Here is a 22,047-nt window from a genome sequence, read left to right as displayed (position 1 = left end):
TACCAATACTTTGTCCGCCTCGAAAATGCACGTTGTATCTGTTATTCCTGCAAAGGTATTTCAATAGAATCCTTTCAACAAACAAACTGGCAGCCCGTTCGTCCCTAACTTTTTGTGCGTAAAAAATGACAGTCAAATTAAAGCAAGGAAAGTAGATACAGGGATGAGAAAGTGTATTGGCGGCCTTGGTTGGAATATATCACCTAAAACGACCTAACGCAAGGAAAGTTAGTTGTAAACAAAAAAATGGCGGTCACCTAATTTTAGCGGTTCTTAACGAGGCTTAAGTGTTCAAAACAAATGGGCATTTTATTATTTACGCTCGTAGTTTTATTTTTAATTTAACATCAAAATGGTAAAAACTAACTACAATAATACGGTCCATGGTGAACCACGTCTTAAAATTGGCCGCGGTTTGTTTACACATAACTCCCCGTGAATATGAAGACGTTTAAAATCGAAATTTTTTTCCCTGCTTTCTCGGCCCTGTATCTACTGTCCTTGATTAAAGTTATCTATGAAGCCAAGAATGCATTCAGGTATCAAGAATAAATGGGAAGGCGAAGATTCTAAACCAATCCAGGGGTATTCAACTTTAGGAGGTTCTTTACCGAAGTTTTAAGCTGGTGCGAGGGGGAAATAACTCGCTGAAAATGTGTACACCAGATTACATATTTCCAGAAATTACTTAATAAAATTAAAGATTACCAAAAATTACGCGGGATTACTTATTTCGAGTAATCCAAATAATATTATAAGAGATTATTATGAGATAACGCGAGATTCATTATGATTACTGATATTACGCGAGATTCATTATGATTACTGATATTACGCGAGATTCATTATGATTACTGATATTACGCGAGATTCACTGTGATTACTGGATATTACGCGAGATTCACTGTGATTACTGGATATTACTGATATTACGCGAGATTCACTGTGATTACTGGATATTACTGATATTACGCGAGATTCACTGTGATTACTGGATATTACTGATATTACGCGAGATTCACTGTGATTACTGGATATTACTGATATTACGCGAGATTCACTGTGATTACTGGATATTACTGATATTACGCGAGATTCACTGTGATTACTGGATATTACTGATATTACGCGAGATTCACTGTGATTACTGGATATTACTGATATTACGCGAGATTCACTGTGATTACTGGATATTACTGATATTACGCGAGATTCACTGTGATTACTGGATATTACTGATATTACGCGAGATTCACTGTGATTACTGGATATTACTGATATTACGCGAGATTCACTGTGATTACTGGATATTACTGATATTACGCGAGATTCACTGTGATTACTGGATATTACTGATATTACGCGAGATTCAAAAAGATTACGTCACCGCAATTCTACTGCAACAAATTGAAATCAAGTGTCGGCTAGGCGAGGGCTAGGGTGCGTTTTTACCTCTCCAAGGGGACTTTGTACATTACCCTAGGAGGGGTTATACAACCACCGTGTCTGTCTGTCTGTCTGTCTGTCTGTCCCTATCTAGTGGTGTGATGGGGTCACTGGAGCCTGTGGGGGGCTCCATACCCGGCTCTCAAGGTCATGTGATCGGGGCGCTGGGTCACTGGAACCTCATGGGTGTTCCACACTCGTCATTCTGTGACCTACTAAGGAGGGTAGTTTGCAGTGGAAGAGGAAGCCACTCTAGTCCTCAGCTGTGCGAGGGTGGGTCTCGGGCAGCCCATGGTGTCGCCTTTTGTTGGGCCGTGATGAGGGCGTTTGTTTGCTATATGTGAGGCGGTCAAAATGGCTGTCTCACTGGCCGAACGTTGTTTCGCAAAGCGCACTTTTGTCCGGGGCTGGTTGTTTTGGTGGCCGCTGTAGTGCTTAAGGCGGAGCAGCGGGGTACAAATACATATACTTCTGTCTGTCTGTGGGTCTGTCTGTCAGGCCTGCGAACGAGTTCGCATTTTCGGGGCAAAGCGTAATCACTGCGTACCCAGTTTCTTAGAATCAGGGAAAAGGTTTTTCCAAAAGCGCCCTCTTTTTGTCATTGGGTGTACTATAATTTTTTAATCGGCCGGGATTCGAACCCGAGCCCCCTTGCACGAACCACGGATACAGTTACGCTTCACTGAAAATTATAAACTCTTCCGAGGAGAGGTATATTTTGGCTTGCCAACTTGTTAGATAGTACTATGAAATTACGGGATATTATCGCTCGGATATTATTATGGGATTACAGATATTAATTGAAATTATTTTGGAATTACGGATATTGCTTGAGATTCTTTTGGAATTACGGATATTACTCGAGATTATTTTGGAATTACGGATATTAATTGAGATTACACAAATTACCTGGGATTACCCGAGGGATTACCTAACGAGTGTACACCAGATTACTCAAGTTATTTCCCCCTCGGGCTGGCGCCCATAAGTCAGACTCTTTCTCTTTAATGGTTATTGCACGCAAGCACCATCTATATCACGTTTTTGTTAACTTTGTTAATGACATCGAGTAAAGAAAACCATTATTTTAAATACATATTTACTGAAAATATGTATTATATTTTCCAAGTTATAAAAGTATATAATTTTTATTAAATTATTTTCATAATGATTACCGTAGCCCAGGGTATCAGAAAGAGTTGCAAACAAAACGGCCGCTTTGTTTTTTCTGCAATAGAAGGCGCTGTTGGCAAATCAAGATAAATTCCCATTCCTTCATCCAGGTCAAGGTTGGTAGACGCGCTATCTCACCCAGCGAAAGTTCGTCTGCTTTCGATTTTTCGGGACACCCTTTCACACATACTATCGCCAACTATGTTAACGTTTTGTGATTAAAAAGCAGATAAATTTTCGCTAAGGGATTATGGTACTATAGGCAGTGGCGGATTAGCCGCTAGGTTGAGTAGGCTTAAGCCAAGGGGCCCTGAACTTGTCAAAAGGTAGGGGAGCGCGAGCAAAATCAGTGGGCCCTAATAACGCTCAATCCAATTGACCAGGGTGTATAAGAAATGAAGAATGCATTCTTGATGTAGCAGTATTCAAAAAGGTTGGTACGTACCTTCACCAGCCATAGCTCCGAAAAAATGGACGAAGTGTTTGCTTAGCAGGAACCAAACTTCGGCTGTGCTCTGGGTTAAATTCTTTTCGGTTACTCTTATGGTAAAGTAGATTACGATGGCTACCAGAATAGTTAAGAAAACCACCAACCATACCTATTAACGGATGTCAGAACATTACGGTACCGTCGAATATGGTTAACGACTATTGACTTACATCAGGATACATTGGAGCGACGAAACTGATTTCTTGGACGACCTCACCCTTCTTTTCAGCGGCTAGGATGGTAATGTCCTGCGCCATGATGTGCGGCGTATACCAGACATACTTGTACCGCTTCGCGTTTATCATGAAAGGCATTGCCGCTATGTCAGATTGCTACAAGAAATATTGAATGTTTACCGATGACTTTACATAACCGAACGGTTCATGGGAATAAAACCTCTTAAAGGAAATCGCCAAGAAGTAATTATGTTTCCGAGAGCCAGGACTTGCAAGTTACTTTTTATATAGTGCTTGTTGAAATAATGGAAACTTTTCACTTCTACGATATGCTTTTAACATATTTTTTGACATATTAAGGCTTAGCAAAAACACTACGTTCTGTTTACAGGTGAAAAGTTTCCATAATTTCAACAAGCACTATATAAACAGTAACTTGCAGGTTCTGGCTCTCGTAAACATTACTTCTTGGCAGTTTCCTTGAAGATGTTTTATTGAAGCTCTTATTGCGAGGGGCTAGTCACTTCACGAATTTGGGCTACAAGTAGTGATAAATCGAAATAATTATTTCTGGAAATTTGAAAAATCCGAAAAAATATTAGAAATCCTCAGAAATATTGGAAATCTCGAGAAAAAGAAATTTGCAAAATATTTGAGAAACGTTGAAAAATATTTGAGAAATATCCGAGGTAATTGGGAATAGTTGTGAAATATGGTAAGAAATCTCTGGCAAACCAGAAATCTGTTGTCTATTCCTTTCGAAGTGGCTAGCCACTCTGGCAAATGGTAGCGTTGGTCTCACATTGTTAATGAGACGTCCCATGGCGCCGGACCATGTTCGGCTCTTATTGTTAAAGCGTCCTTGCTCGGTCACTGTCTCTATATCGTAACTGTTAAGGAAGTGGTCACGCTTAATTTATCACAAATTAAGATAATCCGCGAGTACTTACTTGAAATGGAGGGCGCGTGATAGCCCTTCGAGTATTTCGATCGCGGGACCATGGTAACGATCATTTCCTTGCCTTTTATCGTCAATGGACACGTAAGGAAAGAACTTCGAAAGAAAGATATTGACATTTTCAAAGTTTCAAACAGTTTGAAGTAGAGTAAACATACTACAAAACATTAATAATGCTACCTAGGAGCAACAAACACAGCATAGCACACAAGGAGAACGCAACCTGTCAAAAGTACATTTTTCATTGGTTAGATGCTTTAGCGCCTGCTGCCGTCGGAAGGGGAAAATTCTGAAATTGTCTCCCCCCCCCCGCCCGTAAACCGTTCAGTGAAAAGGCTCGTCCAATGAAATTTGTACACAACACTGCGTTTGTATGTTTAAAGGCTAACCGCGTTCTTCTTGTGTTTGATGCTCCTAGGTGCTATATTGTTAATCAGCTTAAACTAGTCTAGAGGTTTAGTTTTACTTTTAGATTCGAAAAAATGAGGTGAAAATTCCGCTTCATTTAAATTTGCAAACAATATATTAGACAAATCATGGAATAAATTTTTTTTTGGAAAAATACGGAAAATATTCTGACTTACAACACTAAAATTCATTTTACGCGTGAAAATACGTCACCATGTTAGGGTACAAAAGCAGGTAAATAAGCCTGCTATACCTCATAATCTAAAGGAATTGTCACGTAGAGAAACGTAATTTTGAAATCGGTCAATATAACGCTTAATGTTAATCAGTTTTTTGGCGGTGCTTATGTTATATTAGAAATATAAATAGTATCCGCATGTATTACGATTAAAAATGTTAAAATTACACTCTATCTTGATAATTACTTTTCACAAAGCAAATTTTTCTGATGAAATAGTCTTAGGAAATTGTTAAATGAATCTTCATTGCATTTTCTTTCGATTAAAAAAAATATATTAACGAAAGCATGCGAAGGTTTATGTTTCAAGCGAATAACGTTCGCAGTATATATTTCAGGTTAAATTTAGTTTGTCATCACGTAGACTAACACTTATGAACCTTTTATTGATATTGCAATATGTAATTGGCTTAAGAATATATTATTCTTTAAACCATGTGAAAACCAATTTAAATTACTTGTAGTATTTTTCAAAAAAAATCGTTATAATATTGCAGAATAAATGTGCTGTAGTATTGATATATGAAATAAAACCATCATTTTCCTATTTACAATAGGCGAAACTATAAAGTTGAGGGGTCACTGAAAAGATGGTAGTCACGGGACTTTGTGGAGAACTGCAGCGCCATCTATCCTAAGAAATACGAACTATTATTCATTTTCTTTTGCTAATGGCGGGTTAATGTTTGATAGATTCAGCTAAATGATCTTATTATTATTATTATTATTATTATTATTATTTAAAACATCTTGTAATAGAAAGGTTGAAGTTAATTAGCTGTCTGCAGTATCTGGAAGGAATCATTTTTTCTTCACCGTCGCACCGCCAACTATGAACACGAGTTACCGAATCGAAGTTGGCTGTGATATGGTAGTCACGTGATTTGATTTACTTTATAGTTTCGCGTATTCTTTTAGCTCGATCGTTGCCCTCGTTAGAACCAAAAGAGAGGGAAAGAAACGGTAGCTTTACTGCAACAAGATTTCCCACTTAATCTAATGAAAAGTTATTAATTAATGGGCAAGGCATTACGTGAGATTTTTCCTGAAAATACCCTCCCAAATTCGCCACGTATGCGCTAGAATTACTCAAGATCTTCAAAGATGTTTGAGGTGTTACATGCAAATATCGAAGTTAAATACTTACACTGTTAGCTATTACTCTCAGATTCTGCGTTTCATTCGTCATTTTCAGCGCGTTACCTATGAAATTTTTAGACAATTAAATGAAAGTAAAAGTTGTTGTCATAAATATAAACATGTCTCTTTGATCTATTCAAAGTGTCTCATTGTTCCTTAATGAGTCGCTGTCAAGGGTAATGACGCGAATAGCTCCCACATTGTCAGTAAACGTGCAGTTGTCATACCTATTGTATATACTTATGGTAATATATAATAAATATGCTTTGAGACCTATCCTGGAACATAATTAAAACACTCTAGTTGGATTTACACAAAATTTTAAATTTTTAAAAGAAGCCGGAATACACTATTTTGCTCCCATAAAATTATCATGGAATTCTTTAATCAAAAATCCATCGAAAAATAACATATTTCTGCGCACAAAAACCTCCTCCCGTGAATTTTAATTTTTGACAATTTTCACAAAACAATTTCGTTTATTTATTTTGATATAAATTTCGGTAAAGCGAGCAATATTTACAACATATTTAATAGTTTATTGGTACTTACTTCATCAAAGTACAGCATAAACCAAGAAATTTAATCCCTATTTTGAGTAGTAAACTCAATATAATGTATCTGAATAAAACAAAAATTACAGAATAACGATAAAAATTAAATCATAGTTGGTTAAAATGATGGGCAGATCTTACGGTATGGTAATACCAAAAATTACAGAATAACCATAAAAATTAAAACATAGTTGGTTAAAATGATGGGCAGATCTTACGGTATGGTAATACCAAAAATTACAGAATAACCATAAAAATTAAAAAATAGTTGGTTAAAATGATGGGCAGATCTGCCGGTATGGTAATACCAAAAATTTGTTTATTTCAACTTCGGGTGAATGACTAAATGTTGAGACCATTTTAAGCTTTCCTCCTAATCCCCCTCGTGGTCGAAGAGTAAGCTCCGCCCCCTAAAATATCAAATCAGCCCGGTATAATAATAATAATAATAATCAGCTAGGCTTATACCCAAAGCACCGCCTTAGGCCTAAGTCATCAAGCGACTTTTAAAGCCATTAATTCAGGTGCCGGGTTACAATGCGTAGGAGGGTGGCGAGGGGCAGGTCACTTCCTTGATTAACGACACACCCCTCAAAAGATTAAATCCGATTTAATCGTGATTATTTTGATTAAATTCAAGTTAATCACGATTAATTTGATTAAATCACGTTTAATCTGATTAGAATGTTTAAATCTGATGTAATCATGATTAAATTATTAAATCTGATTAAAATGATTAAATCCTGATTAAAAAAATTATATCGTGATTAGTATGATTAAATCGTACTTTAGTTTTGATTTTAATGATAAATTCTCGATTTGACCGAATATATTGATTAAATCGTTATTAAAATGATTAAATCTAATTGAAATGATTAAATCTAATTAAAATCATTAAATCTAATTAAAATGATTAAATCTAATTAAAAAGATTAGATCATGATTAGAATGATTAAATCTCGTTTAAATGATTAAATCCTGATTAAAATTATTAGATCATGATTAGAATGATTAAATGTCGTTTAAATGATTAAATCCTGATTAAAATTATTAGATCATGATTAGAATGATTAAATCTCGTTTAAATCGTGATTAGATTTTCTAATCTTGATTACCCTGATTTAATCACGATTACCCTGATTTAATCATTTTACTATGATTAAGACGCACCCAAAATGGTTCAAGTGACGTGCCCCTCGGAGGGTGGTGGCAAGCCATTCAAGCCACCCGAGCCTACAGCTCGCTAAACCTACTGTTACCGCAAGGTTCGTAAAAGAAAAGCACCATGAAGTTGGCTCTTGTAAGAGTGGCGGGAAGGTGGATTTCGGCAGCCGCTGGGAAAGGGGAAAGAGAGCGTTGATTCCCCTAGTCGCTAGTGAGAAAATTTAAACAAGATGTGGCGTGATGTTATATTTGTTATCAGACTTGGAAATAGTGATAGTTTATTTTTATTGAGAGCCACTAGCCCAAGCGGGGGGGGGGGGAATTGGGGGGAAAATTTAAAATTAGGTAGGGAAAATAGGAAAATAAAAATTGGTTACGTTACTTACATAACATTTATTAACTTTAAAACAAGCAAGTATATTATAATATCACACATAATCATCACTTTAGATCCCGCTCTCGTATAGGGTAGGAAAACAGAGTTTCAAAAACGGCGTACAAATCATGTTCCAGAAATTTCCGTAAAATGTTTAATACATATTTTTTAATTAAATTGAGAGCCCCGGTGGCCCGCAACCCCCGTTCGAATGATTTATTTTAAGATACCACTGATTTTTATTAAGAGCCATTGGCCCCAAGACTCCCGCTAATTCCAAGTCTGTTTGTTATATCTACGGCGCAGGTGCAAAGGAATAAAAAAAACAACTTCCACCTGCAGAGCTTCCACTGAATGGATATGTCAGCCAAATTTGAATATAAACAACAAAAATATATATTTCTGATTTACTTTATAAAACGTTTCATATTGATATCTGTTTTTTAGAATTTATTGTATTTTTTAAAGCTCATACATTTAATACTATAAGCTTTAATTAATATTGGAGGTCAGTAACGTAAAGATGGTACATATTAAATTATTACCGTTAAACTAAACAAGTTTTTATTGGTTAGCTAAATCTGACGTGCCGGGGGAAAATTCGAACATGGGCTACGTTCAGTAGCTTGCAACAAATGAAACGTTGCAGTATTTCGGAACCGGTTTTCTACTGTACGCTTTTTTCCATTTCCGGTGTGACGTAGCGTTGCTGAACCGTTGCTGAAACATTTGAACCTGGTCTTTCAGCCGGTTTCTTCGTTGTTAAACGGAATCATGGCGTCACAGCACGCGGGGCTTCCCGGCCTCTGAAGGGTTTTTGAATTTGGGGGTACGAAAAAAGGGGAAACGTTGCGTGACAGCATGGCTGCCAGCCTCCCCGCTTCGCGACTTTAATTGTCACTGAAGTCATTTCAACCGTTTTTCACGTCTATTACGATTGATCTCAATTAATAATTTGTATTTTAATTTAAAGAATTCAAGTTATAGGTAAATTTACAGTTAAACAACCATTTTGTCTAGCTTTTATTCCCGAAATATAACGGTCAGTTTACTTAGATGGCGCCACGTGCTAGTAGTTTGCCCATGATTTAGATATTTGTTACTCGGTGACAGTTAAAAATTGATCTCTGCGCATGCTCCAATACCAACCAATCCGGGCCCCAGAGCCACTGGGGGGGGGATTTTAAAATTAGGTAGGGAAAATACAAAAATAACAAGTTGGCAAGCCAAAATATACCTCTCCTCGGAAGAATTGTCCCTAGTGGTATTAATTTCTCAAGATAACCCTTAAAGATATATCTCCGCAATTTAGAGTTATTTGTTAAAAATATTAACCCATTTCTATCCCGCCCGGTATAAAATTTTAATTATAATTAAAATAATTGAGACGAAACGACCAATTTTAATTTATTCAGAATATCATAAGTTAAGTAGTTACAACAGTAAGTTAGACGTACTATAACAATGCACAATTGAATTAAACCCTTTTACAGAACAAGTTTATCAGTTAAATATAATACGAAGCAAATTTTAATGAAAGAAATATCTACAGAGGCTTTTTGGAATTACTCGCTTACGAAATACTTGCCGCATCTTTAACGCTCATTTTATTTCAACACTCGCCCTTGATGAAGATACCGTAGATATCTGGTAGTGGACGACTCGTTCACTTCCTGTTGACGTTGTGACGCATACCACATGAAAAAGACCAATGCCGTCCAATTTCCAATATCATATAATGACTCGCACACCCAAGAAATCATTGACTGCGTTAGAAATCGTAGATATCCAAATATCCACACCAAATGTATTTACAAGAAGCAAAAACCTTACCATCAACAAAGCACAGAGAGCCACTTGACTAACCGCCACCTCTTAAAGCAATTAACGTTAAATTATCTCCTTTGAATTAACAGAACTATATATAGGTCGTTAAGAAAGTGGACCACCCACAGGGTCTACCCTTTAACCCTCTAATCTCGGCTGACTGCGCTAAAACAAGATTTAACCTTTAAAAAATACCAGATTAGGCCTTCATAAATTCATTAATAAAAAAAGACTTTATTACCTATTATGCTTACGATGCCTGTCTTAATTTCAGTGAATCTAAGCAGCTATCGGTGGTTCTGTGGTAGAGCGCTCGACTGCCAAGCCGAATGGTCTGGGTTCGAAACCTGGGTGGCGCATTTGTTTTTAATCAATAGAGAAACGCTAAATTAGAATTTCTTCGATGCAATAATTTCAATTTCAATTCTATTTCAATTAAACCAAAATTTCCTACTCTATTAAATACGCTTCCGATAAAGCTGAAGGTCTAATTTTCAATAAGGCGTAACAAGTGTCGGTGGTTCTGTGGTAGAACGTCCGCCTGTCAATCAGGAGGTCTCGGGTTCAAATCCCGCCCGATGCGATCGCAAATTGATACTAAGACGAATACCGTGTACAACTGGTGGAAACCCTGCCATTGGACGTTGAGAGGTAGCATTACACTCAGCACTCGGTCCGTCCCAAAGTCATTAAGAAGAAGTTTGAGAGAAAACGCCCATATAAACACTACAGACTCAACATGCACAACCATCAGAACACAAACACAACACTCACAACCTACGCATAAACATTACAAAAACGTAATACACCAAACCGTCACGACGGTGAGCGAAAAAACACCATCCAAACCAAACCGCAAATGCATCCGTTAACGCTCACCGTCACACGGTGGTTTTGCCAACCCTTTGAGAAACTGCGTACGCAGTGATTACACTTTGCACCGAAAATGCGAACGCGTTCGCAGTCCTGACAGACAGACAGACCCACCCACAGACACGGTCGTTGTATAACCCCTCCTAGGGGACTTTGTCCCCTCGGAGAGGTAAAAATTATATAGAATATATGAAAACAAATAAAAAAAAGTACATACACGCGAAATTATGTAAGACAAACAAGTTGGCAAGCCAAAATATACTTTTCCTCGGAAGAATTGTCCCTAGTGGTATTAATTTATCGAGATAACCCTTAAAGATATATCTCCGCAATTTAGAGTTATTTGTTAAAAATATTAACCCATTTCTATCCCGCCCGGTATAAAATTTTAATTATAATTAAAATAATTGAGACGAAACGACCAATTTTAATTTATTCAGAATATCATAAGTTAAGTAGTTACAACAGTAAGTTAGACGTACTATAACAATGCACAATTGAATTAAACCCTTTTACAGAACAAGTTTATCAGTTAAATATAATACGAAGCAAATTTTAATGAAAGAAATATCTACAGAGGCTTTTTGGAATTACTCTCTTACGAAATACTTGCCGCATCTTTAACGCTCATTTTATTTCAACACTCGCCCTTGATGAAGATACCGTAGATATCTGGTAGTGGACGACTCGTTCACTTCCTGTTGACGTTGTGACGCATACCACATGAAATAGACCAATGCCGTCCAATTTCCAATATCATATAATGACTCGCACACCCAAGAAATCATTGACTGCGTTAGAAATCGTAGATATCCAAATATCCACACCAAATGTATTTACAAGAAGCAAAAACCTTACCATCAACAAAGCACAGAGAGCCACTTGACGAACCGCCAGCTCTTAAAGCAATTAACGTTAAATTATCTCCTTTGAATTAACAGAACTATATATAGGTCGTTAAAAAAGTGGACCACCCACAGGGTCTACCCTTTAACCCTCTAATCTCGGCTGACTGCGCTAAAACAAGATTTAACCTTTAAAAAATACCAGATTAGGCCTTCATAAATTCATTAATAAAAAAAGACTTTATTACCTATTATGCTTACGATGCCTGTCTTAATTTCAGTGAATCTAAGGAGCTATCGGTGGTTCTGTGGTAGAGCGCTCGACTGCCAAGCCGAATGGTCTGGGTTCGAAACCTGGGTGGCGCATTTATTTTTAATCAATAGAGAAACGCTAAAGTAGAATTTCTTCGATGCAATAATTTCAATTTCAATTCTATTTCAATTAAACCAAAATTTCGTACTCTATTAAATACGCTTCCGATAAAGCTGAAGGTCTAATTTTCAATAAGGCGTAACAAGTGTCGGTGGTTCTGTGGTAGAACGTCCGCCTGTCAATCAGGAGGTCTCGGGTTCAAATCCCGCCCGATGCGATCGCAAATTGATACTAAGACGAATACCGTGTACAACTGGTGGAAACCCTGCCATTGAACGTTGAGAGGTAGCATTACACTCAGCACTCGGTCCGTCCCAAAGTCATTAAGAAGAAGTTGGAGAGAAAACGCCCATATAAACACAACAGACTCAACATGCACATCCATCAGAACACAAACACAGCAAATTCAACACTCACAACCTACGCTTAAACATTACAAAAACGTAATACACCAAACCGTCACGACGGTGAGCGAAAAAACACCATCCAAACCAAACCGCAAATGCATCCGTTAACGCTCACCGTCGCACGGTGGTTTTGCCAACCCTTTGAGAAACTGCGTACGCAGTGATTACACTTTGCACCGAAAATGCGAACGCGTTCGCAGTCCTGACAGACAGACACACCCACAGACCCACCCACAGACCCACCCACAGACCCACCCACCCACAGACAGACACGGTCGTTGTATAACCCCTCCTAGGGGACTTTGTCCCCTCGGAGAGGTAAAAATTGGTTGCGTTGCTTACATAAACGGCGTACAAATCATGTTCCAGAAATTTTCGTAAAATGTTTAATAAATATTTATTAATTAAATTGAGAGCCCTGGTGGCCCACAACCCCCGTTCGAATGATTTATTTTAAGAGCCCACTGATTTTTATTAAGAGCCATTGGCCCCAAGACTCCCGCTAATTCCAAGTCTGCCCAATGACGGTTTAAAATTCCACCCCCATTTATTTTACCGTTAATTGGTTTATCTATTAATTTTTAATGTGGAAAAACTACGATAAGTATTACGTTAATATTATACCAAGAATGTATTTATTTATACTCAGGGAGAATGAATATGTCGAGATTATTTTTAGCGTTCCTCCAATTCCACCCGTTGGGCCCCCCAGTATGCTGCTCCGCTTTAATAAAATCAAATAATACTGCAATCTCATTGGTTCTTAAAAATTACGTTTCTCGACGCGATTAACGCTGCTGCGAGGACGCAAAAAATAAGACCGCCTCCTTTTTTCCTCCCCCCCCCTTAGCGTGACGGGGTTAGGGGCTCAACGTGTCCGTCGATAGTCTCGACATATTCATTCTCCCTGAGTATAAATAAATACATTCTTGATTATACTATCTTAAACAAAGCGGCTCATTTCTCGAGAAACGGTCAATATTTTCCATATAAAATAAGCGTTGCTATTCGATTTGCAGTGCGTACAATACGTGCTCAAGCTATCACGATATCAGACGAAGAAATTAATTATTTCTCCTGGTTTACGATATTACTTAATAACACTTTTAAAACTAAATTATATTTTTGAGAGGTATAATGTAAATACTATCTCAGAAATGCACAAACAAACATTTCTTTAAGTGGCAACCGCAAAGAGGTTTTCTCCGAATTAAGGTTTATTTGGATATTTTGAGGCAATTTTTTCATATATTGAGGCCGTTATTAAGATGTTTTGAAGTTGTTTTTAGAATATTCTAAGGACATTTTTAGGATACTCATTTAAGAATACTTTAAGTCCATTTTAAGGATAATTTAAGTCCATTTTAAGGTTACTTTAGGTCCATTTTAAAAATACTTTAAGTCCATATTAAGCTGCTATAAGTCAATTTTAAGGATACTATAAGCTGCTATAAGTCAATTTTAAGGATACTATAAGCTGCTATAAGTCAATTTTAAGGATACTTTAAATCCATTTTAAGGTACCAGAAAGAAGGTACTTTAAGTCCATTTTAACGATTCTTGAAATCCATTTTAAGGATACTTTAAGTCCATATTAAAGGGAATATAACCTGCAAAGCAATCTTTATGGAAGACCCCTTCAATTTTTCAAATTACCCTGTACAGTGGCGCCAAACATTTTTAAAGGCAAAGGCAAGAGCGGCCAGAGCTGCAAACGTTGGTGTTCCACACCAAATACCTGAGGTTATATTCCCTGGCCTTTAAGGAAACATTAAATCCAATTTAACGATGCTTAAATCCATTTTGTGATATTTTAAGGCCGTTTTTAGAATATTGTGAGACTTTTTGAGGTTGTTTTAAGATATTTTGTGGCTATTTTTAAAATATGATGAGGCCATTTTTGTGATATTTTGGAAGTCATTTTCAGAATATTGGGCAACTATTTTGCAGATATTTTAATGTTATTTTTAAATATTTTTCGGTTATTTTTAAATATTTTGTTGTTATTTTTAAAATATTTTGTTGTTATTTTTAAATATTTTGTTGTTATTTTTAAATATTTTGTTGTTATTTTTAAGATATTGCTAGACCATTTTGGCGATATTTTGAGGCCATTTTCAGGATATTGGGACTCTATTTTGCGGATATTTTGAGGTTATTTTAAAGATATTGTAAGTCCATTTTTAAAAAAACTTTAGGGTCATTTTTAAGATATTTATATTCCATTTTTAGGCTACACCTATTCACAACCTATCTGTAGTGGAACCCTGCACCAGTGGCGGATACATATGGGGGGCGCAGGGGGGTGCCCTCCCTTGACTCTTAAGCTTTGCATGTGACTTGATGATTTGCTATTACACCCATAGCTCAAGATATCTTTTAGCGCCCCCCCTTTGAGTTTTTTCTGTATCCGCCACTGTCCTGCACTGGTCTATTTGACTTCAAGGTTTAAACAACCAAACTTTTTTTTATAAATATATCTATAATTAATTAAAATTAAACTTACTATTTATTGAAGTGTACTTTAGTTGTCCACTTGAATTTTGCAAGAAATACGTCCAATGGTCTTGCAATTCACTGAGCTAGCGCGGAGGTAGATATTTCAGTCATGATTTCGTTAATAAAATGAGAGAGCGTTTATTCCGGGTTGCATTCGTGGCCCCAGTGTAGCTATAGAGGTATTAAAAACGTGAATACATTTCCTTAATGAAACAATCCAATTAATTATTAAATAGGCTGCGAACGGTGTAAATTGTTCTTTATTACGCAGAAGTTAAACCCTCGTCGAAATCAACCTGATGTAAGTGAGGGGTTTTTTTTTCGTGTACCATGTAAACGTGTATTTTCAGATTTAGGGGTGTAGACCAATAATTTTTCTATTAAACAATAATGACAGCAATTTGACAACCAAAACGCGTGACTCTGTGAATTTCCGATCGGTACCGAGTGTTGGAAAACCTTATGAATTGCTGCAGTGGACTAAGTGGATTAACAATCAACTTGTAACCGAATAGAAAACCTAATATTTCTATAGATCGAAATGGGCGATTTTCTGAAACGAAAAACAAACAGCAATTGTTTTCGAGACCTAAACTAATTCGAACAAAATAGGTTAATTTATTCAGAGTTTAAGTAAAACTTTACAACCCCTATAGCAAAACCGAGTAAAATATTCGTATTTACGATCGAAATGTTCTACCGGATTCATGGTTGGTCGACTGAAAATGTACGACTATGTACCGACTCTAAATGTTCTGAAAATGTTCTGTGTACCTGCTTCGAAACATCGTCAGACCCACTATAGGTATAAATTCAAACTCAAAAATTTCTAAACATTGTAAAATTATAAGTAAAGTTCATGAGCTATAGACGAACTCTTTCTAATCATAGTCGGACCCAGGGGCGTAGGAACGTTCTAGAAGTTGAAGGGGGCAAAGAGAAACGAAAAGTGGTCTGGAGAATGGTTTGGAATTTTTAATGGAGTGTAGCTTCTCCGAATGCGTGTGTACTGTTTACTAATATGTAAATTGGCGGGAAAAGACTGAAATTTAAACACAGTTGAGGTTCTATAAACTGTATATGGTTTTAAAATGATAATTTGAGCCTTTTGAAAATTTCAACTGACCAAAATGTTGGAGGGGGCAATAACATTAGTTGCCCCTCCCAACAAAATTCTAGGTAGGGGAATTGCCCCCCCTGCCCCTCTGGTTCCTACGCCCCTGGTCGGACCGACTTTTCTTTTATAATCAAACGGCGAGGTCGGTGAATCAAGTTTTCTATGTTCCGATCTTAAATGTCTTATTCTCTGGAGACTATAGCTGAAAACTATTCGTGAGTTCTGAACCGTTAAGAGAACGGCTTAGGACTAAGCTGTGACGTCACGCAAAAGTTCTGGATAGTTCAGAACTTTTGGACGAATAGTTGTGATTCGTACGATTTGACGTACGCAGCCCGATGTGCAGACGAATTTTAGAGATTTCAACCTTGAGTTCCGGCCCGTACTTGCTCTTGAGCAGGTACCATTTAGAACGGTTCCGAACGGTTCAACAAGAGGTTCTTGTCTGCGAATAGTTTGCATTTGGGTAGTTCTAGAATTTTTTTTGCCGAATAGTGCGCATGGGGACTGGTTGAACGGTTCAGAACTCACGAATAGTTTTCAGCTTATACAAATGGAGCCGTGACCATACTCCTAAGTCTCGTAGGGCCGGATCAAAAATGACCAATTTGACTGACCATACGTAGTTCTTGATAGACTGACTTGAAATTATTTCAATTTTATTTTGTTAGATGTGAACTTTTCATGGTTTTGCGCGTTGAAATGGTCCGTTGATTGCGTGCGAGGTTAGTTGATATTCCGCCCGACTACTATAGAAGCGACCAATTGCGACTTTCAGCTGCTTCGTAACGTTACCACAGCATTTTAATACTTTTATATTACGCTGAAAGATCATTAGGTTTTACCCCATAACTATGCTAGGAACTGAACCAATTCCGATTGCCACATGAATAGGCGATACTATAAAGTAAATTTGGTCTTAACCAACTTGTTAAACTGGGAAAACAAAATCACGTGACTACCATATCACAGTCAAATTCGATTCGGTAACTCGTGATCGTAGTTGCCCGTGCGACATTAAAGAAAAAAATATTCCTTCAAGATACTGCAGACAGCTAATTAACTTACACTTTTCTATTACAAAATGCTTTAAATAATAATAAATAGATAATTTAGACGAATCGATCAAAATAGTTCGTATTTCTTAGGATTGATGGCGCTGCAGTTCTCCACAAAGTCACGTGACTACATCTTTTCAGCCCCCTTGGACTTTATAGTTTCGCCTATTATTTGCCAAGTGGCATAGCTGATGGTCCGCAGGGCCCGCGGTGCGGGGGGGCTCGAGCTTCAAGGGGGGCCCGAGGGGCAGTTCACTCCAATGATTATTAGGACACCCCTCGTATGATTAAATCATGATTAGATTAGATTAAAATTAAATCTGTAGCTTTGGCTGTACAAAGATTAAAAATGATTAAATCATGACTAGCTTTTTAATCATGATTATTAGGACACCTTGTAACAAAGTGATCTGCCCCTCGGGGGGCCCCGCTAACCATAAAAAAATTAAAAAGGGGGGCCTCATAGAGATTTTTGTGGGGGCCCTCTGAGTTCTCAGCTACGCCACTGTAATGCCAACCTTACTTAAATTGAATTACACATAGATTCCACACTTATGAGTAGTCACTTAAGTAACATAGTAACAATAATTATCATCGAACTTATTTTCAAAGCTATTGCGCAATCAAAGTGTTTATTTCAGAACAAAGCCCCCTAGTGTCTAAATATGTCCAACCGAAATTTACTACTACCAAGAACGATAAAATAGTACTGAGTTCCATCGCAAGTCCAAGTCGGAGCTTGGCGAGTGTATCAATGTCGAAAAAAGTTACCATAAAACATCTCGTAGCTTGCTCGAAGGTGTGGCTTGTGTTCGTTGCCAGGGTAACGCGTATAGGTCGGCCATGACATTAAGATGCCCATGGTGGTCACGTGATTATTTCGAAAGCCTTTTTGAGTTTACACGGGATATGTTTTAATGGACGCTTCAATAAAAGATACTCGGTTTTTACTCCCCTATCCAAATTCATCTGGGAAGGAACTATTTCCGGTCGGTCGGTTAAAGGTTAGAATGGCTAGCCAAAAAGTCATAATTAAGCCAATTGGAGACGCGTTTTTGCCCTCGTGAGAATTTTACGTCAGATAAGAAATGCGTCGACTAATGTTAATTTTCGATAATATATTTTAAGGTAAAATATATAATGTTACTAAAAATAAATATAAGAAGATAATATTATTATTATTATCATCCTCTTATGGTATAAATAATTAAAATTATACGGAATATTTTTATATTACCGGGCAATTTTAAGGCTTCTCATGGAGGCAGATTTAATTAATTTCGTATAAAATTTTCTTTCGGAAAAAGATGAAAACTAATTCCTTTAGAACTAAACGTATTACTTTTGCAGTACGGTATGCAAAAAGTGTTTCCTTTTAATCAGGTAACTTTTTGTCATGTTAAGGCTTAGCAAAAAACCGATGTTATGTTCGAGAAAAGTTTCCAGCTTTCTAATATTTCAACAAGCATTATATAAAAGTTACTTATGAGTCCTGGCTGTCGGAAATATTACTTCTTGGCAATTTCTGGGAAGATGTTTTATTTAAACGCCTATTCGTTGTATGAAATATATTTTAAATTTTGATGTTGTTTCATTGGCAAAAGAAAATCACCCTAGCTTCTGCACAACCCGGAGGCAGGAAATGGATTTGCCATAAATATTTCAATTTATAACCCCTTTAAGCGGTGCAAAGAGTATTAAAGGGGCTCCAAAGCTCGGTGGCAAAAAAAGAAGAAAATTGAGCATGCTTTTCTTCGGGTCGACCTCACAACGCCGAATTCTCCTTTCTCCGAATTCCCATATCACCGAATTCTCTTTTCTCCGAATTGATATAATTCCGAATTGCTTTTACTCCGAAAGTTCATATCTCCGAAGTCCCATTTCCCCCAAAGGTATTTAGTGACCTCCCATCTCCGAATTCTCGTTTCTCCGAATTCCCATTTCTCCGAATTCCCATATCACCGAATTCCCCTTTCTCCGAATTCCCATATCACCGAATTCCCATATCACCGAATTCCCTTTTCACCGAATTGACATATTCTTGCTTTTACTCCGAAAGCTCATATCACCGAAGTCCCATTTCTCCGAAATGTATTTAGTTACACTATGCAGAGTTAAACCTCCTACGTGTCACGCCCGCTTGTGGCTAAAGCAAGATTATTGAAATTAAATAATCTTGACTAAAGTTTTCCCTTAATTTTAATTTTTGGTCGTAATTAAATATGATGTTTTATTACAGTATAAGAAAATTGTTTGGTAGCATATTTTATTGTTACAATACAAATTCTATAATGTAGATGGCATTGTGTTTTCCGTCCTCTGTCAGAAGGGGACAGAAGAATGAATTTTTAATATAAAAACACATATTAAGCTTTCAATATCCATAGTACACAATTAAATAAAAGCAGGAGATGCGAAATTGGGGGGCAGGTAGGGCCAAATGCACCCCCATTTTGCATGGTAATGTAGGGTTATTTATGCTTTAGTCGTAGGAGCCTAGGAGGAGCTAGTCATGGAGTACTTCCGCGGTTACTGAATAAAACAGCCTTCAAAAAAAAAATTCTTACAAAAAATGTCAACGTTTTGTAAGTAGAATATGTTACTTAAGACAATATAAATTGCGGTAGATAAATAATATTAAATAAAAAACACCAATATCAAGACCCTAAAAACTACGACTTTTTAAAATCGCGCGGGCAGACTGCCGTGGCTCCTGACAATCGTACCTTTATAGAACAGGCGAACCGGAAGGTGGGAAACATGCATTGAAACAGGGTCAATAGATACATTTCTTGAAATCCAAAATTCTACATACTATAATTAAATAATTTGTTAAAATTTCACTGTTTAAATAGTATGAAGTGCTCTTCTACGAATTATTGTCTATCACACGTTTAAAGAAAAGAAAAAAAATCGCCATTTTGGTAAATGGCGACCTAAATTATGAAAAAGTCGAGCGAAAAAAGCTACATTTTAACATAACGAGTATTGCTTTAGAACGTATAGTATAGTTATCTACCATATTATTATTGATAATTATATTAGCCTTAAAAAACGTAACCTAATTTTAGTTTATAATTATAATTGCAATTTTATATTAATACATAATAACTATAAGTATGACACGTCCTATTCTCCCAATGCTACGTTAGTTAATGATAGTCTGTCTCGGCAATTACCATTCATCCTATGGACGAACAGATTTTTGCAAATTAAATCGGGACAAATTTTAAACATTACCCTGGTGTTTGAAGGAAGTGCTTTGGCTGGTACATAATACGTAGGTGTCATTTTTTCGACGAATTTGCAGTTTCTAATCCACCGATTACGCAATCACCCCGCGACAGATCATCATTAATATCATTAACCGACGTCGTTCAGTGATACTTATGATTATTATGTTAATTATGATATTATATTAAATCATATAATTTTTTCAGTTGAGTGGTAATCAGCTTATTTTTATAACAAGTTTTTAACAATAAAAATATTTTGGTACAAGCTAGAGCAGTACAATTAGAATAATTACGTGGCGAATTGAACTAGCGACGAAATAGAACTTAATCGGCGATGATTAGGTTCCATGTCGCCACTAGTTCATTCCCCACCTAAGTAATTATCCCAATATAAGAGTCTCTAATAAGGGTACAAACTGCGCACTTACAAGGAGAATCCCCGATGTGTTAATTGCCGATTTTGTTCAAAGTCGGGCGTATATAATCAAAGATAATTTAAACTCGTACCCTAGATTCGAAATCACTCTCTCGCGCGTGTACGATAGCGTTTACCCACTTCCCGCTGAAACTCAGAAAAAATTCGCTCCATGGTTTGCGCCTTACCGCAACCGATGGAGCCCGATTTTTCTGAAGTCACGTGCCGGAAAAGGGTAAACGCTTCGTGACAAAACCGTCAATGGGAAAGCTCTCAGTATTCGAATCTAGGGTACGAGTGAAGAATTTCGGTTTATTTCTTCTCGTAACAATTTTAATTTTAGGAGAGCGTTTGATTTTAGCAATCGGACTGAAACAATCCACTAATCTATCGTTTGATCGAATTGATGAAATAACTAGTGAAACAAAGTATATTTAAAACCGAGAAAAATAGCTTTATTTTTGAGGACTTTTATTTTTTACAAGGTGAACGCTTTGGCGTCCGAAAAGCCAAAGATACCGTTTAAACCCCGCTCGTCTGCTTTCCGCTCCCCCAAGAGATAACACTTAACACGTGTCTTGGGCCTTCTAGAAAAGGAGCATCCGTGAACAATGCGGGGGTCCCGGGTCTCATCTGGCAGCCATTACAAGGGCTTGTCGAACTCGAAAACGTGTACGAATACATCATTAACGACAGAAAGACAAGTTTAAAAATACAAAATACTTTTTAAGAAAACCTTTAATTTTTATCTTTTTGACATTTAGTTTTGAAACTTTTAATTCTTAATTTTAACATTCCACATAGTTTTAAACAGTTTCTTAACAACGAGTTTAAATTATCTTTGATATAATGTAGACCTATCTTAGATATGAAATTTCCCAAAAGGAGACGTTGCACTTCCCTTTCGATTTGCCATGGAAGCTGAAAATGTTTTGACCACTTTAAACAAAAAATCTCCATTTTAAAAAGCATGGAATGTTTTCGGTTTTACCTACGAAAATTTAAAAAAAAATTTTAATCACGAAATAGGTAGTTTCGACCACGTTTAGGTAAATTGGAACATTTTTGGGTTAAAGTTGTAAATATTTTTGGGTAAAATAAGGAAAAAATCTCATTTCTGTTTTAAGTGGTCAAAAACATTTTCGGTTGCCATGGCAAAACCAATGGATAGTGCACCGTTTCATTTTGGTAAATTTCAATTTTCATATTGGTCTACATTAAGCCCGACTTTGAACAAAATCAGAAAAAACACCTCGGGTACTCTCCTTGTTAGT

General features: G+C 36.8%; 1 protein-coding gene across 1 annotated transcript; it reads right to left on the bottom strand.

Moving 5' to 3' along the window:
- Window positions 1–3,044: 3,044 nt before the first annotated feature.
- LOC149943603 (glutamate receptor ionotropic, kainate 1-like) lies at window positions 3,045–6,078 on the bottom strand. The gene is made up of 5 exons (XM_090176122.1): window positions 6,037–6,078; window positions 4,236–4,339; window positions 4,088–4,175; window positions 3,280–3,441; window positions 3,045–3,218 (listed from the first exon to the last, which is right to left on the bottom strand). The coding sequence occupies exons 1-5, from the start codon at window positions 6,076–6,078 to the stop codon at window positions 3,045–3,047; spliced, it is 570 nt and encodes a 189-aa protein (XP_090032248.1).
- Window positions 6,079–22,047: the final 15,969 nt, after the last annotated feature.

This window comes from Leiobunum rupestre, chromosome 5 (assembly GCF_980474605.1).
Source record: "Leiobunum rupestre chromosome 5, qqLeiRupe1.1.hap1, whole genome shotgun sequence".
Lineage (NCBI taxonomy): Eukaryota > Metazoa > Arthropoda > Arachnida > Opiliones > Sclerosomatidae > Leiobunum > Leiobunum rupestre.
The sequence above is the reverse complement of the archived record's forward strand: the minus strand, read 5'-3'. Positions and strand labels throughout refer to the sequence as shown.